At 40.2% G+C, this 17,122-nt stretch overlaps 2 protein-coding genes across 2 annotated transcripts; one reads left to right on the top strand and one right to left on the bottom strand.

The window, feature by feature from the left end:
• The first annotated feature begins 2,916 nt into the window (after positions 1–2,916).
• LOC122059901 (heat stress transcription factor B-2a-like) lies at positions 2,917–4,921 on the top strand. The gene is made up of 2 exons (XM_042622966.1): positions 2,917–3,255; positions 4,323–4,921. Exons 1-2 carry the CDS (start codon positions 2,965–2,967, stop codon positions 4,641–4,643), a joined length of 612 nt encoding a protein of 203 aa, XP_042478900.1. The 5' UTR covers positions 2,917–2,964; the 3' UTR covers positions 4,644–4,921.
• A 227-nt stretch (positions 4,922–5,148) lies between these two features.
• LOC122059897 (monothiol glutaredoxin-S17) lies at positions 5,149–16,803 on the bottom strand. Its single transcript, XM_042622951.1, has 3 exons — positions 16,501–16,803; positions 16,130–16,204; positions 5,149–6,625 (listed from the first exon to the last, which is right to left on the bottom strand). Exons 1-3 carry the CDS (start codon positions 16,669–16,671, stop codon positions 5,384–5,386), a joined length of 1,488 nt encoding a protein of 495 aa, XP_042478885.1. The 5' UTR covers positions 16,672–16,803; the 3' UTR covers positions 5,149–5,383.
• Between the last annotated feature and the right edge of the window lie 319 nt (positions 16,804–17,122).

Raw genomic sequence — 17,122 nt, 5'->3', positions numbered from 1 at the left:
CCCCCCCCCCCCTCTAAAAAAAAAAAAATGTATTGAAACTTGTCTTAGATGCTTATTTGATTGGCCGTCAAGGCAACTATTTATAGTATGGGTAAAAGGATGGTTCCTGGTCACGCAGCCCCTATGCCTAGAGACACAGGGGAACAAAGTGATGCCCCAGGTCCCCAACCCTTGTTGATGCTCTTGTCCGCCTCATTGGCCAACGTAGGGGTCACATGATCACGGAACGATCTTTTGACCATTATATTATAGGGTGGAGGTTGGGCATGTTAATGGCTTTCCTAGAGCTAGTAGTTCAACCATGGGGAGAGCTAAGATGTGAAAGGCATATGGGATTTTTCACAGTGGAGGAGGAGAAAGAGACACAGATCTGGGTATATTAGCGGCTACTTAGTCTTTTCCCTTTATTATATTAAGTGGGAAAAAGATTGTTGTCTTACTGCGTGTGCCTGCACTAATGTGCGAGCCAATGAGAGGAGGGCCAGGGCATCAGCCTTATTCGCTCATGTCAGTTAAAATCTGGCTTGACTTTGGGATCCAAATAATGGCCATGGTCTAATAGAATGTGTGGACCGGGTGGTACAAGATAAATTGTTGGCCAGTAGTAGGGGTGTCAACGGTCCGGGTTGGTGCGGTTTCGGTCCGGTTCCACCGGTTTCGGTGTGACTTTGGAACTAACCGAAACCGCCCCATTAAGGAATTATCGGTTTCGGTCCGGTGTCGGCTTCGGTGCGGTTTGGGTTCGGGTTGTACCGGTTTGGATTTATCAGGTTCATTTCGGTTTGGATCGGTTTTTTAAACCGGTATGGACCATTAGCTTGGGCACTTGGGCTTGGGCGCTTGGGCACTTGGGCTTGGGCAGTTGGGCTTGGGCACTTGGGTTTTGACAGGTTGAACTTGAATAGTTGATAAATGTTGGGCTTGGGCACTTGGGCTACTGTTGGTCCAGTTGGACACTTGGGGCCTTGGGCTTCTCCCACTTGAGAGTTGGCCCAGTTAGATTAATGAGTTTTAACTTTTAAGTCCGGTTTTATATCGGGCCGGTTTGGATCGGTTCCGGTTTCGGTGCATATTTCCGGTGTTTCCGGTGGCCCAATGGTCTAACCCGAACCGAACCGAGACCGGATTCAATTTTAAATACAAACCGAAACCGGCCCGATAAGCCACCGGTTCGGTTTGGATCGGGCTTAATCGGTTCGGTCCGGTCCGGTTTAACCGGTCCGGTTTAGATATTGACACCCCTAGCCAGTAGATATAATTTTTTCTTTTTATGAACATTAGATTTGGTTGTTATTTATATAGTCACCTTACCCATATCATGAAGGGCTTGTATGAAAAAATCTAGTCGGGTGTCATTATTTTCTTTCGAGTCGCTATTATGTGAAATCTGAAATGCCCTCGACATTATTCATGAAATCTCTTCTAATCACCAAAACTGATAGATTAAGAGATTCTTTACTCCCCATGGGTGAAGGGAAACTTGGTCCTTTGGTCCTTTTCTTTATATTTAAGGTTTGATTCTAGGTAGTATTATTATTGGATGAGCTTCTCTTTCAAGATTGCAGCACAAGCAGGTAAGTGGTGCTCTATTCACCACTCAATGGTGCTGATCTTGGAGAGATTTCTCATGCCAAAAGCCAATTCAATCAATGATGGGCTCTACTTGGTTGGTCCCAAGTGTTCTTAGATGCCAAGACATCTCTGGAAAATTCACACAAGTCTGTGATGTGTTTGTTGAAAAGATAATCTCTCTCTCTCTCTGTCTGAGGCCCGAGTGTTGAAAGAGTGTGGCCGCCATGGGCCATGCCATGTACAAGGATAAACAAAGTATCCACTTTCATAGTCTCTAGTGGAGCCACTCTAACCATAAATATTTAACGACTACAAATCCAAAAGCTTTAAAGGTAATTGTCACCTTACATTCCCCATTTCCCCCCATGCTACAACAGTCATTTCTTGAACTCATGACACATGATTAATGAGTTAGGTGAGGATGTGAAGATGTGAGGTCAGGTCAGGTAAGTTAAAGGCCTAAAACCTACTTATTCCATTAATCCATTATCAGATCAAAGAGCCTTTTTTTTTTTTTCTTTTGCTTTTTGCCATGGCCCATGTGAAAGAGAAGACAATGGCCACATACCCACATGAAAAAACAGCTGCACTGGCCTCTAGAGTCAGTACTGGTTGGCTACTTTGGCTTGGGTCTCACTCATAGTCATAGGTGTCAACTGATGACTTAAAGACTTTGAGACCTTCTTAAAACCTTCCATGGTTGCCTTCTAAAACCTTCCAAAGCTTGGGTTTTTTCCATCTTTACAGTTCCTTTCATCTGTACTTAAACCAGTCAAAAATATTAAAGTTGTGTCTTGTGACACTACAAGAGTCGTGTAATCAATTCTAACTGAACCCTCTGAGAAAAAAAGAAATCATGTTAGATTCCTGAGATCAGAGTTGGATAATTTTCAACATTTCAGTCAGATTTTCCGGCTCTTCCAAACTCCAAAGTCTGTCCACTAGTTCCACCCTTTTTCCTTCTCTGGGATTTTTTTTTTTTTTTCTAATTACCCTTTTAACATGGTTTTAGTCCACAGTATCAAATTGTATCATCATGGATGAGCCCGGATCAGAAAATTTTACCTCCGGTTTTCTTAGAAAATCAGGGTTTCTACTGTTTTACCCTGGTCTGTACCTGATATAAGATCGACACGCATCAAGATCAGTGGCTAGCGATATTGATACGGGCGATCTGATACTGATACCTCAAACCATGCCTTTTAAGCTCACTAATCACAACGGTTTTGCCCTTTTTTATTTTTATTTTTTCCACTTTATTAAACAATAAAGAAAAAGAAGTGGAAGAGAAAGAGAACAACAAAGCAAGTAGCTTTCTTTGTCTTTGGGTGGGACTTTGTTTCCAATATAAACTAGAAGTTGGCAAGCAACCAGGTTTCAGTGACCTTGAGAATGGAGGGGGAGATAGAGCTAAACCGTGGAATAAGCCGGAGTAGCTCAAGCCAGTCACCAAGAGCTAAGTGCCCAGCTCCTTTCCTCTCTAAGACATATGATCTCTTAGAAGAAGAAGAAAAAGAAGGAAATATAAGAGATGATCATGATCATGGTAGTAGGATTGTGTCTTGGAATGAAGAGGGAACTGGGTTTGTGGTTTGGTCTCCTCAGGACTTCTCCCACTTCACCCTGCCCAGATACTTCAAACACAGCAACTTCTCTAGCTTCATTCGTCAGCTCAATACTTATGTAAGTAGTTCATGGTCATCCCAGTTTGCTTTTTATTATTCATTTCTCAATTCTTTACAGTATCCAACTGACCCCAAAAAAGAGGAGAGAGAGAGAGAAAGAGTGGGAAGTCTTAAAAAGTCTTCAATAACTCAGCCATGGATTCATCCATGAGTTGCAGACACAACTTTGCTCACAGAGAGCTAACGGATAGTAAGCGTAAGCCATCATTTCTTCCCTGAGGGAAAAGCGACCATTATGGAAGAGTATAATGATCTTAAGAGCTACAGAATACCCCTTGAACTAAATACTGAAAAACTCAGCTCTGTAACTACACCAACTAAGTAGAATTTGCCAGTTGGCACTGCTAGATAAAATGGTCTGACCTAGGTGTTTCTTAGTATCTATTGCATGACCACGTTATTACGTGGTTCAAAAACTCGTCTAACTTTCACTAATTCGATATGTCCAACACGAAACAGGATGCAAAACCCAGAATCAGCATGTTTTGCCGAAATTTCGCTCATCTTGTCACAAAAAATGCTCTATTTCGTCAATTTTCTTATCATTTCAGTTGAAAATTTCAGTCATTTCGGCCATTTCCCCCCTGAAATAGCCAAATGAAACTCATGAGTAAGACAATACACTTTTGGCAAAATTTCAGTATTTCGCTTAGACCAAAATGGCCTACTGAAACCAGATTTTGCAACTTTGGACCACCCTGATAAGTGATGACCTAATAAAAAGGTGGAATTCAAAACCCATCATACAGATGCAATTTTCACCTCAAACTCGACACACAAATGCACACTGGCATGCTGCCATGCTTTTTAGTCAAATCCCCCATGAAGAATGAGCAATTTCTAATCGTTTATGGAAGAAGAACACAGTGTGCCTATGCCTAAACACAACAGGTGCGGAAAGACCATGCTGCCGCATACTAAAGATAGTCGTGTGCAACCCTCCCATTGGCCACACCCACTGGTGTGTGCCTGCACCTGCAAGTACTGTTCTCTTGCCCTAGATTTATTTTAGGTGTTTTGTAAATATTATAGATCTTGTAATGATTCCCATAAAATCCATGACAGGGATTTAAGAAAATTGCCACAGACCGGTGGGAATTCCAGCACCAAAAGTTCCAAAAGGGAAGTAGACATCTACTAGTGGAAATCACCAGGAAGAAATGCGAGCCAAGCATCTATCCAGCCTTCCTCAAAGCTTCTGGAAAAGACTCAACTTCTGCTGTAGATGAGAACAACCGTATGCTAATGGAGGAGAATAAGAACCTAAGGAAAGAGAAGTCAGAATTGCTAATGCAGATATCACAATTCAAAGCCCTGGAGATCAAGCTCCTAGACTGCCTCTCTCAATGCATGGGCAGTCACAGAGAAATTAGAAGAGTTTGTTAGGAGCTAATGAATGGAGAAAGAACTTAACAACTCTGCGTATGTAGCATATGTACTGGAGAGTGGAGAGTAGTAGATAAAGGATAAAATTCTTTCTTGTTCTTCATCCCACTGTTCGAAAAAACTTGCAGCGATGACTCAACAAGGATCAGGCTGAAAGATGGTGAATGCGCAAGCCTTTATTATTTGTTGGGATGAAGAAAGGGGTGCGTAGCTGTTTTTGCTGTTGTAAGCTTTCTCAGGAGTGAGAAAAGGGAATCTTTGGGTGTGGGGGGTGTTTAACAAAATCTTCCTGAAAACTGGAAAAACTTCAAAAGAGTACAAGCAAAATCCAACACAAGACTGAACCAGGTTCTGAGCTGTTCACCTTCATTATGTACACGATATATCCAACACAAGAAACTGAACAAATGCCAGAGCTGTCATCGGCTAAGCCGGCGGTCTGCATGCCAGATTATTGGCATCAATCAACCAAACAAGGAAGACTAAAACATCCACAATAGGAAAGTGTACAAAATGAGTAAATTATATCTCATGACAAAAATTTGCCCAGATTTTATGTCCTAATGAATATCAAAGTCCAAATCACAGGATAACCAAAGTTAAGATGATCAATATGCAAGGTATATGTGTAATATCATTAAGACACACCTTTGCGCAAACTCGTTAAACATTTAAACTGGAAGTTGCCATCATGTTATTTAAAACAATTTTTACTTGGAGAGGATAATAGATTATCAAGTCTACTCGGAAAGCGTAGACTTGAGCTCACCACAGCTATGCAGTTCCTGTACAATGTCACAACCTCCAATCAACTCGCCTTTGTAGTAAAGCTGAGGAAAAGTAGGCCAGTTTGAGAACGTCTTTAAGCCCTGCCTCACTTCCTCATCTGTTAGGATGTCGAATGACCCAAAGCTCACACCCTCCTCCCTCAAGGCATTGACAACTTTAGAGCTGAAACCACAACGTGGAGCATCAGGTGTACCCTTCATGAAAAGCATCACTGCAGAAGAAGATATCACTTTCTTCAGCCAGTCCTCAAGAGGTTTCTCAGTCAATACCCTCTTGAGCTCCCCACTCTTCTGCATTTCCAACAGAATATCCAATCCCCCAATCAGTTCACCTCTTATGTATAGTTGAGGGTAGCTGGACCAGTTAGAGTAAACCTTCAGCCCTTCTTGTACTTCATCATCAGCAAGGATATCAAAACTCTCAAATTCCACCTTTTCCTGCCTAAGAATCTCAACTACCTTGCTGCTGAAACCACACTTGGATTCATCTGGTTTTCCTTTCATAAATAGCATGACAGGGCTTGAATTGATGAGGCTCTCCAGTCTCGAGGTCAAGGCCACACTCAAGCCATTGGAGACCGAGACACCACCCTTTCCCGCCAAGGGATTAGGGGAAGAAACATTTCCTGCTCCATTCCTTTTTGCCTCCTCAGGACCTGCTGCAAGAACTCCTTGGTCTCTGAGAATTTCTCCCAGTTCACCACTCTCATGCATTGCAATTACGATGTCACAGCCCCCAAGAAGCTCTCCCTTGCAGTAGAGCTGAGGGAATGTTGGCCAGTTGGAGAACTTCTTCAATCCCTCACGCACCTCATTATCTGCCAGTATGTCAAAGCTCCCAAATTTGACCCCCTCCTCCTTTAAAATTCCGACGACCTTCCGACTAAACCCACACTTAGGATCTTCTGGGCTTCCTTTCATGAAAAGCATAACTGAGTGTGAATGGACCAGTTCTTGGAGACGCTTTTTTAGTGGATCACTGGTGAGGCCTGACATTGACGAGCTTTCCTTCTGGGAAGAACCATTTTCCTTTGCAAACTCTCTGACACTTTCAAGGACAGCAGGTCCAGCAGCCATCCCAAGGCTGGCAGGAGCAGCCACTTCTCCAGCATTGGTCGACCCTGCAACTTTAGCAACTTTGTTGGCCAAACTAGCTGGATTTGCGCCCTCCAATGTATCTACCTTCTTACCATCCTGACAAAGCATGCAGAGATTAATATCTGACGATGCATTAGAGAGGAAATGACAAGGTTCAGAATTCCAAGCAGACCCTATTCAATAAGCAGTTGATGAACTTGGCTGACTTTTGTCACAAAATTACCCATTGACCCAGCTGATTCAGAGTTGTATGTCAACAGAAATATTCATGATCATCCATATTTTGAATTCTAGGAGAACACAAAATAAGGATATCAAATATAATAAAGCCCAACAAACAGATAAATTAAGTGAAAAATGCTCATAAAGGGAGAAGGATTGCAGGCACAATATGGAAATTTCAAAACATCGGCAGCTCTGGTTGTGACAAGTGGAAGGACATCATATAGCAGAGTAGAATCAAAGCCTCGTTTACGTTTTTCTTTGCTCTCTGTCCCCACCCTCATGATTAGGCTTTGAATTAGCTAAAACAAAAACAAAAGTAGAATATCAAGACTGAATTAACCACCACTGGATGGATTAGGTGAGATGATGATGCCAATTAAGCAGCAACAAACACATAAGATTCTAACCCTATGTTCATTACTCATATTTTACCTTTCTTTCCCTTCCTAAAATAACTTCAATGAAGATGCGTAGCAGCAAAGTTACTAATTCTGCATTATTTCGTTAGAGAGATCCAAGCTCAACACCATTCTTTCATCCACATAACATCTAATCTAATAACACATGCTTGCAACAGAAAAGGGGGGGTAATCGTAGCAGTTTATGTAGAGATGATTTTGGCCACCGATTTGTTGAATATAATATCAATAAGGAGATGATTTTTTCATCCCTAATGGTCAAATCATCTCTAACTACTACAATCCCAAACAAAGATTGCTCCAACAGTACTTCAATTCCTCACTCAGAGGTTTCTCCCACTGAATTTTAACAATCCATTTGCAATAATTCCTAGAAATTATTGGGAAAAAAAATCCATGCTAAAATCAATCATTAATTTTCTTACAAATAGTCAACATTTTTCCAGTGACCATAATCAAGCATAAGCTACAAGTCTACCACTCAAATAAGACAAAAGAGCTTCCCGTAAAAGAAGCCAAGAAATCTAGAACACAAGCCGTCATATGATGTTTGAGATTTAGCTCCAGGTAATCAAGTAAAACAAGAAAATGATAAGTGTGGAGACCTCCCATGTTTTTTCAGAACTGTCACAGTAGTAAATGCAAACAATGTTCTGAAAAACAAGGAGAAAAAAGGGAACAAAGGAAAAAAAAAGAATTGAGAGCTTGCTTTTGTTACCTTGCACCGTTTGGTGTAGGCAGACAGAAACAATGAGCGCTACCTAACACAATCTTAAAACCCGACTTGATATTATATTTGCAAAGCAACATAGATATCAACCAAAAAATGAGCTAGGTCAAGCTAGTAAATAAGGGTGACAGAGGGCAACTTGTACAGCCAAACAAGGAGCGGTAGGATATTGGATAAGCCAAAGGAAGACAATCTAAATTACCATGCAATGCTCGACCCACAAAACAAACTAGACAGTCTGAACTAGGAGACCTGAACATTCATTGCCAGGCAAACTCGGTGGCTAGGAAATTAACAAGCCTGTCTCAGTAAAACCACAGAGGATGGAAAAGGCACATATCAATCTAATAAAGCAGGATAGTCTCCAAAGACCGTGAATACCTTCCATCAAGGACTGAGGATTGTACAATGGGATCGATTGGTCCCAACTGAGCCCCACTGGATCACTCTGAAACACCCAATCCAAACAACTGATCTATCCAGATTGCCCAGAGTCCAGCAGATCAGCCAATCCCAGTCCTGACAAGGTATACCCAATCCTTAAAACCTTTCCTCCTAAGAACCACAATCAGCACTAGATGATCCTCCTTCCATCAAAAGGCATTCAAATCCACAGCAGGATACCAATCTAATAGCTAGGATCTCTTCTCCAAGTTAACACCACTACCGAGCCTCAAAGAAGGGAAACAAATTATACCACCCAAGCCATTCCCACCCAATTCCCAAATCATGCTTTCCCCACATGTATCTTCAATCCATGACAAAAGATTTTAGTTCTGCACAAACATCAACTAACACTAGTTTAATCTCAGTTCCTACAGCTGAGTAGTCTAGTCTGGTGTTCGCTTTTTCATTCTCATTCTCACATATAAGAAGTAAAGTTTTCTTTCATCCTTTATTTTACAGATCATCAAATTGATGCAATCTCGGGGTTCAATAAGCCCTGTTGGGTTCACTATGGGCCCACCCAAAGAAATATAGCCCAGTGAGCCCACTTATAAGATAGTAATTGCAATCTCAAAATTAATCAGATTCTTCAAGGGGTCACTTGGTAAGTAAAAGGCCAAGGACACAAAAAGAACATTAATTGAGCAGGGATAGTCTCGAAAGAAAAACAAATTAAAGGACATGAATGATGAGCGGATTAAAGGTAAAGAGGGTAATTTTGAAACAAACAATAAAAGGGTTTCAAACAACCATGATACAGGGGTTGTCTACAACCTTTGGTCGACAACCAGCAGCAACCCTGGACATGAATGATGAATGGATTAAAGATAAAGAGGGTAATTTTGGAACAAATAATAAAAGGGTTGTACAGCCTTTGGTCGAAAACCAGCAGCAACCCTGTTTCAATTCAGTTGATAAAACTCACTCTGTAGACTTTAGTTCGACCTGAGGTTTAGGGATACGTAACACAAAGGCCTCTTAAGGATGGGAAATAACAATACCAGAAATCAAGTTTTATTCAAAATTGATACGACTGAAACTGCTTCCGGCAGTAAGCTTAGAATCAGCTTTGTGGGTTTTAATCGCCTATGGTAGACTGATTTACACCCAGAACATTAGGCCAAAAGGATCAAGTATGAATCAGATTGATCAATCACATAGGGGCTGCTATGAGTCCGGATCAGCTCCATGTACAAGGAGAGTAATTACTCTCCTCGTATGCTATATTGCTTCCATATGATTAATCCATTACCGGCAACATTATCCTCATTATGGGACCCACATATTCTCTTTTCATTGTCTTTATACTATATCTTCTTCCCAAAAGGCAACCCTTACTTTATATAATATGGCATTCTTTTGTCTCTCATCAAAGATATCACAAATCCGAATTTGCCGAATCACTGCCAAGTCTTCCCACCTGGCCACCTTTCCATAATCACTAGAAAGTGGAAGAGTTGATGCAGGTTGAGAAGACACCTAAAGCCACTACGCCAGAGCCCACACACAAACAGAGAGAAAGTGCTTTGTAGTCTCTTTCTCTTGAACCGCCATGAAAATGAAGCCGTCGCAATGTAGAAACAAAAGAATCTTTAGTCTTCATGATGGGTTAACTTCATGGAGCTTCACCACAACAGTCACCCAGCTTTCTCTGGTCATCATTTGGTCCGGTCACCAACTTTAATCAGGTCTAGAGATTCATGGAAGGATGTTAATGGTAGTGGATGTGGACTCGCTATGGCAGTTTCCGGTGATCCCTTTGAACTTTGATTTGATTTGATTTTCCGGCACCATTTTGTACTTCTGAATGTCTTGCTTTTCTCGGCATTGAAATGAATATATGCTTCTGTTTTCAATACTCGTTTTCTTCCGTCTGGACTCTGGAATATATTTTACCCCTTAATTAATTAATTAAGGACGAAGTAGTAAGATGCTGGTTATGGATACAGAACCAACAGCGCATGAGAAGGTGGAGTCGGCAGTGCAGGCTTGCAGCTAGCAGAGGTGCATTCAAAGACACTCACTGTCACCACTGGGAACACAATCCTCTATCTACTCTCTCACCCTTGATGAATTCCAGAATACCGTCTGTGACTATGGGAATAATTTTGGGTTGATGAAAATGGACGAGTTCCTCAACAACATATAGATTGCGCAAGAAAAACAAGCAATCCATTCCAACAGTAACCCCTCTTAATCCAACCAAGACCAACAGCACTAAAGCAGGGAATAGAGCCTGAACAGCCAACGCAGCCTGCTCCACCCCACTCTGCAGGAAAACTGTGGAGGGGGTTTAGGTCGAAATCCGGAGAGAGCAAGAAGAGGAGCATCAGCAGAGAATAGGACCACCTTTTGCAAAGAAGTTAAAGTAAGAAGATAATGAAGAAAGAATATGTGGGTCTCATTCCTTTGTGTGATATTAAGATTTAAAAAAAAAAGGAGAACGCTGCCGGTAATGGGTAAGATCATAGTCCTAAATCTCGGAAATTTCGACCGAATTTGCGAGTTTCAATGGTTTCGACCCACCTTGAGATGACCAAGTTCGGAAATTTCGACCTAAATTTTGGAAGGGTCAAAACCCGAAATTTAGAACCACGGGTAAGAAACATGGTAGCAATGCAGCGTACAAGGCGAGTAATTACTCTCCATGTACATGGAGTTGATTCAGACATGGCTGCTACTATCACTAGTTGCAGAAAATTGAAGAAATTGCAAGATGACAGCAGAGAAAGAAGTAAAAAATCAGAATAATAACAAAGAAAGATAAAAAGAACTAGGAAGAAAAGCGGAACCTAGAAAGAAGAGAGAAAACTAGAATCGTAGAGAAGAGAGGGAAAAGGCTACCCAGTCTACACTTGCACCTCACAGGTACACAAAACCCAAGTTTTCTTTTTATTCAATAATTTTCCAATTGTTGGATACACATATATTTAAAAAGAACAGATGACTCCTACAAATAACAACTAGTATCAGTCTAGGAAATTAATTCAACAAGAAAACTAAAATTAAGAGAATCTTTACACAGCTAACTCTATACAAAACTCCCATAACAAAAAAATTGAAAATTACAAAGACTCCCAATCGCATGGCCTAGCTTGGGTCAAACTTTGGTTCAATAATGAACCAAACTGATGTCAGACTAATTACGAAGGTAATCAGCCCCAGTAGGATCCATCATAAACTCCAATAAGACTAGAATAGATCAGATTCAATAGTAAGAACAGGTCTGAAAACATATTCAGATTTAGGTTGAAACTTGCATAAATTGTATCTCACAAATAGGGCTCCTTTGGGGCTGAGATTTGGATGGAATGGATATCCTATATGGGGGAACAAACAATAAAAATTGAACAAATTCTGTTAGCTGTATTGTGACTTATGCTGGTTGCAAGAAAAAAGAAACTTTGGTGTTTCTTCAAGAACTAGGGCTGGAAGCTTCGGATGAATTTCAAAATTGGATCGAGTGATCCGCCTAAGGTCCTCAACAAACCCCCAAAGGGTTTTGGAATCACGCTTCTGGATTGGGAGATCTTGAAGAAATCGATTGGACTCAAAACCGACTCTACTCTGTGGATCTGAGTGATCATGTTGAATCTCCAAACTCAAGTTGTTGATGATCTTCTAGTCTTCAATCTGATTGTAATTAACTCTCAAACACTCTCACGCAAAGATTAAACAAAGAGAAGAGAAAAGAAATCACAGAAGGGATAGATGTGGGTGGGGATGGACTCTCAGTCCTGGGTCTCTCACCCACAACTATTTCAGCTGTTGAAACACAATTCTTTCTCAGAACTAGAAGCATTCAAAATAGCTGCAAATTTCATTTATTATCATGTAATCTGCAATACAATGCCTCTATTTATAGTTGAGGCTAGGACCCAAATTACATAGAAACACTCCAATGGGGTAGCTCAGTTGGCAAAGACCAACTCCTCATAATAAATAGGTCAAGAGTTCGACTCTCCTTGGGGCCAACCTATCCAAAAAAAAAATCTTTACATAGAAACATCCAAAACAGGAAACAAAAGAAAATAGAAACTAATTGACTTAGGAGTCCTAGGACTCAAAAACTGCCAAATAACAATACTTGGTCTCTTAGAAAAGAATAAAGACACTACTAGAATCTTCTAGAGACAACTAGCTAGTTCTAATTACTTGTCAACTAAGAAACAAAAAAAGGAAATAAATCTTCTCGCAACTGTCCACTCCTTATAGCCTGTTATCCAAAACATCCAAACAGTATAGGAAAATAGAAACTAGTATATAATATCCTAACAACTACTGGCAGCATCTCCAAGACAGCTGTCGATATTGGGCCCCAAGGTACCGTTCATGTGAACAGTAAATCAATGTCTTGCTCAATTGGAGAATAATAATGTTGGTTCGATGGCTGAAACTGAACCAGATACAACAACAATCATAACCTTATCCCAACTGAATGGAGTCGGCTACATGGATCCAATAAGTAAAGAAGCATAAAGGAGCGGCTAAAGAGATTTGAGGATAAAAGAAGAAGTACAGCAGTATACAAAGACGCATCATGGGAACATCCCCTATAGGGGGCGGCAACACAGGTCCTTGTCCTCCACGTAACTTTATCCGAAGTCATACTAGAGTCAAGCCCTACGGTTTTCATATCATTTCGCACCACTTCGTTAATAGTCATCTTTGGCCTTCCCCTACCTTTTTTAGTTCCCTCCAAATGAATCTGATCACTCTTCCTTACTGGGGCCTCCATAGGTCTCCGTTGCACATGACCATACCACCTCAATCGGCTCTCACGGAGTTTGTCTTGGATTGGTGCAATCCCCAAGTCATTTCTAATACGCTCATTTGTTACCCTATCTCTCCTGGTCTTGCCGCACAGGCCTCGCAACATTCTCATCTCCGCTACACTCAATTTATTCAAAGTACTCTTCTTAATCGCCCAACATTCTGCTCCATACGTTATAGTTAGTCGTATAACTGTCCTGTAAAATTTTCCCTTGAGTTTAATAGGTATTATTTTGTCATAAAACACTCCCGATGCACCTCGCCACTTTATCCATCCCACTTTAATCCTATGGGCCACATCATCGTCGATATCCCCCTTTTTGTCAATGATGGACCCTAGGTATTTAAAACAGTCCCTCCGCGGTAGTTCTTGTTCCCCAAGCTTCACCACTCCCTCCCCTCCTCTAGATTGACTGAAGGGGCACATCATATCTGAGACAAAAATTGGACCAGCATTGAACTCTCCTTTTGACAGCTCGATCTACATCACATACCATTTCCTTCATCTGCGATCTGCATCACAAAGGCCTGACCACATTTCAGGCATATCTCTAATCCCTTCAACAGTATCTCTGTTATGGAATTAAAATGAAATAGTAAATCTAGTGTTATAAATGCATTTCATGTTTAGATCCTTAATATCTAACTTATGCTATAAAATCTTCTCAATATCTACCTTATGCTATAAAATCTTCTCTGCTTCTTTGAATATTTAAGTATTTGACCAAAAAAAGACTAAAACTTCATCCCAAAACTTATTTGGTGCTCAAAAGTTGTGGTTTAGGAGTAGACCAAGCTGGCCAACAGAAGAAAAATCCCTACTAAGATTAATGTCCCTAAGAAGTTTGTGGGAAGATTCGTTATTACAATGGATGTCCTGCTTAGATTCACCCTGTTTCTCATGGCATGCAGGCTAGGCTCAATCAACTTCCCTTTTTTAGTATCTCTTGATGGTGTTGTTCCAGACCTTGAGCCGATCGGCGATGGGTCGATGTAGTTGTCCATCCCGCTCAGCGAGTAGTCTTTCGACTCGTATCAGGATATACGCCACGGTAATGACGTAGTTGCTCAACTCCTAAGATTTGCTTGGTGCTACCGGTCGGTCAACTCCTGCCTCAGTCGGCCGATTCTGTCCTCTATACCTTAGATTACGTAGGGCACAGTCGGTCTCCCCGGGTCATGTTGTTTATGGCCATAACAGGTAGATATCGAACTTAGCATTTCCTTGTCTCTCACCTACTCCTGAAGGTCTTTAAGGCATCAAATTTCAACATCAAGAAGCCTATAAATAAAGTAGGCATATCTCAGGTACCTCTCCAAATTCCAATGAGTGCATTGAAGAGTAGTGAGCCTGGAAGTTAAACTTGACCTAGAGGAAGCCATTTTTCTAGCAAGTATCTGGAAATTCTCTTTGAGGAGAATGGCATAGGGAAGAAAATGGAGGAATTGGACGCAGAGTAGCATGATCAAGCTCTTTTTTTAGCTACTGGCTCATATGAGGTTTCTTTGCAAGCTTTGACTGCGTCTAGTAGGAATCCCGCTCTACCTTCTTATTTATTTTGTGGTTTGAAGTATGAGAAACTGGTTCAAATAAAAGAAGCAAAGGACCTAAAGAAGACTAATTAGTCTAGCCTAACTATTTCATATCTCCAATTCACTGACAAGGCAACAACAACAGTTCTTTTTCAAGGCAAGCAATGAAAATGTTAGATTTCCTTGCATGCTTAGTTCTTTGAGCTTAAAATGTTAGATTTCCTTGCATGCTCTGTTCTTTGAGCTAAATGTATAACTATTATAAAATGTAATTTTTGGGGTTACAGACTTTTCTGCAGTTGTAGGTTAGAGTCTGGGTGACGATCCAACTTTGTATCATGGAAATACCATTAGGAGCAACAGATAGACCTTCCTATATTCAGGATCCAACTGTTGAAGCATGGCAGAAACCTTGCAAGGTGGAAGTAAGAAATTAAGTTTCAACTTCGGTCAAGGTTTGAGTCATTACTGAACCAAAATAGTTGCATTTCTGCAATTAAAAAAAAAATCACTGATTCTCTCAAAATTACTCTGCTATATATAAGACTTCAGCTAAGTTCAACAAAAGCAGAAAAATATTTTCAAGTATATAAACCAATTTATGCCAGTCATTCTCCGCGTAAATGTGTATCCATTTAAAACCATGGTTGGAAGGGTACTATCCATATATTACAAAAGAACATCCTGATCAAAAGCATATTATCACTTTATCCCCATACTTCGCATCTCTCTTTTGGATTCTGTTCTGAGTAGCTAGGCTCAAGTCTCTCCACAAAGGAAATTTTTTAATAAAGGTACGGATGGTTTGAAGAAATATTTTCTTGTAAATTGGAGACCTATGTCCTACAACAAAAAGGAAGGAGGTCTTGGCAACGCACTTGAGATTAGCACATCACTTTTCAGGCCAGTGGAACACTTCTCCTCATGCCTTCAGTGTTTAAAAACACTAGAATACTAAAAAGCCAATACATCAAGTGAAATGATCAAGAAAAGTTGACTAAAAAAGCCCAAAGTACAACCTTAATGAAATGATGATATTCTTTTTGCAGAACATCATTGGGTGCTTGAGTTTAAGCAAATACCATATTGCAGCATACTCAATTAAATGCATATGAGCATATACACTAATCCACATATATGGACGCACACTTTGAAATAAGGGTAGGGAGGAGCTACCTAAATTTATTATCAGCAAGACTTTAATTATAAGCAAAACTCCCTCACAGAAATTACAAAAAGAAATAAACTTGAAATGCTAATCATTGCTTTAAAACAAAACCCAGAACCATATCTTAAAGTTTACCTTCATTATATTCCGGAAAATAGAAACATAAGTCCCCACCTCTTAATCATGTCCATTTGCACACTTGCCTCTCATTGTTTAACAAGATTGTATATTAAATTTGAGAAAGCAACATATTATAGTAAGAGGGGGGTGAATATATCTTCAAAAACAGGCATTGCAAAACTGACCTTGAAGAAGGCAAAGTAAGGAACTGCAGAAACGGAATAGGCCTCGGAGAGTTCTGGTTGTTCTTCAGCTTCAACCTGCAGAACACAACCACAAATTGCAATAAGAGCAGTATCATTCAGAATGGTAAAATGATAACCTAAGTAATAATCAAAACACCACACATGAAAAATAAAAAAACAAATATGAACCCTAACACCCGTTGAAGAAAGTACACCAAAAGACTGAATCAAACACTTTAAAAGTATATTTGGAAATAGAGATTACTACAGAGCAAAAGGATAAGAACCCAAGTACCCAACGAGGGTAACCCCAAAAAAAAAATCCCAGAAACCAGAGATATTGATAAACTATGAGATTACAGAAAACAAACCCTGAAGAAATGAGAATTGGGAAAATCGGTGGCGAGATGGGAAAAGACTTGATCCATGTGCTTGGACGCTTCGCACCACGACGCCCAAAAATGGAGAATAACTGGTGACCCTTGGCGGAGCACATCATCAAGCTCCTCCTTTGACTTCAGATCCTTCACAGAACCACCCATGCTTGATCACTCCTGAATCCCCTCTTCGGAAGAGAGGACTAGTAGTAGAATTAAGAAATAAAATAAACGGAAAAGAGGCGCCGCGCCTTTTAGCAAAGAAGCTACAATAGAATGGAAGACAAAAGAGATGCTGCTTTCCCTCACCACATTTATTCCAAAGTTCCCAATCATAATAGGATTGTAGGAATTAGGATCACTACTTTAGGTATTTTCTTAAGGGTCATTCTATTATTACCACAAAAAAAAAAAAAAGTAAATAAATCATTCTATTTTGTCTCCATCTTTTTTTAATTAAATTATATTTTATTTTATTTTATCATATTTTTTTATGTATTAAAATTGGGATCGACCTAACAAACACAAGGCTTATTTCTATCACCTACCTTACTTGCCCATATTTACTCAAAATTTTATTTTTTGAGCTCCTTTTCTGATTTTTCTCTATTTTATC

This window comes from Macadamia integrifolia, chromosome 2, assembly GCF_013358625.1.
Source record: "Macadamia integrifolia cultivar HAES 741 chromosome 2, SCU_Mint_v3, whole genome shotgun sequence".
In the NCBI taxonomy this organism is placed as follows: Eukaryota; Viridiplantae; Streptophyta; class Magnoliopsida; order Proteales; family Proteaceae; genus Macadamia; species Macadamia integrifolia.
The sequence above is the reverse complement of the archived record's forward strand: the minus strand, read 5'-3'. Positions and strand labels throughout refer to the sequence as shown.

Bases quoted from the DNA above. Each gene is read 5' to 3' on its own strand.
- LOC122059901 (XM_042622966.1), top strand. From the start codon at position 2,965: ATGGAGGGGGAGATAGAGCTAAACCGTGGAATAAGCCGGAGTAGCTCA. The intron at 3,256-4,322 runs GTAAGTAGTTCA...AATCCATGACAG, and splicing joins TTCGTCAGCTCAATACTTAT to GGATTTAAGAAAATTGCCAC.
- LOC122059897 (XM_042622951.1), bottom strand. From the start codon at position 16,671: ATGGGTGGTTCTGTGAAGGATCTGAAGTCAAAGGAGGAGCTTGATGAT. The intron at 16,205-16,500 runs GTTTGTTTTCTG...TGTGTTCTGCAG, and splicing joins CCAATTCTCATTTCTTCAGG to GTTGAAGCTGAAGAACAACC. The intron at 6,626-16,129 runs GTCAGTTTTGCA...ATGCTTTGTCAG, and splicing joins CTTACTTTGCCTTCTTCAAG to GATGGTAAGAAGGTAGATAC.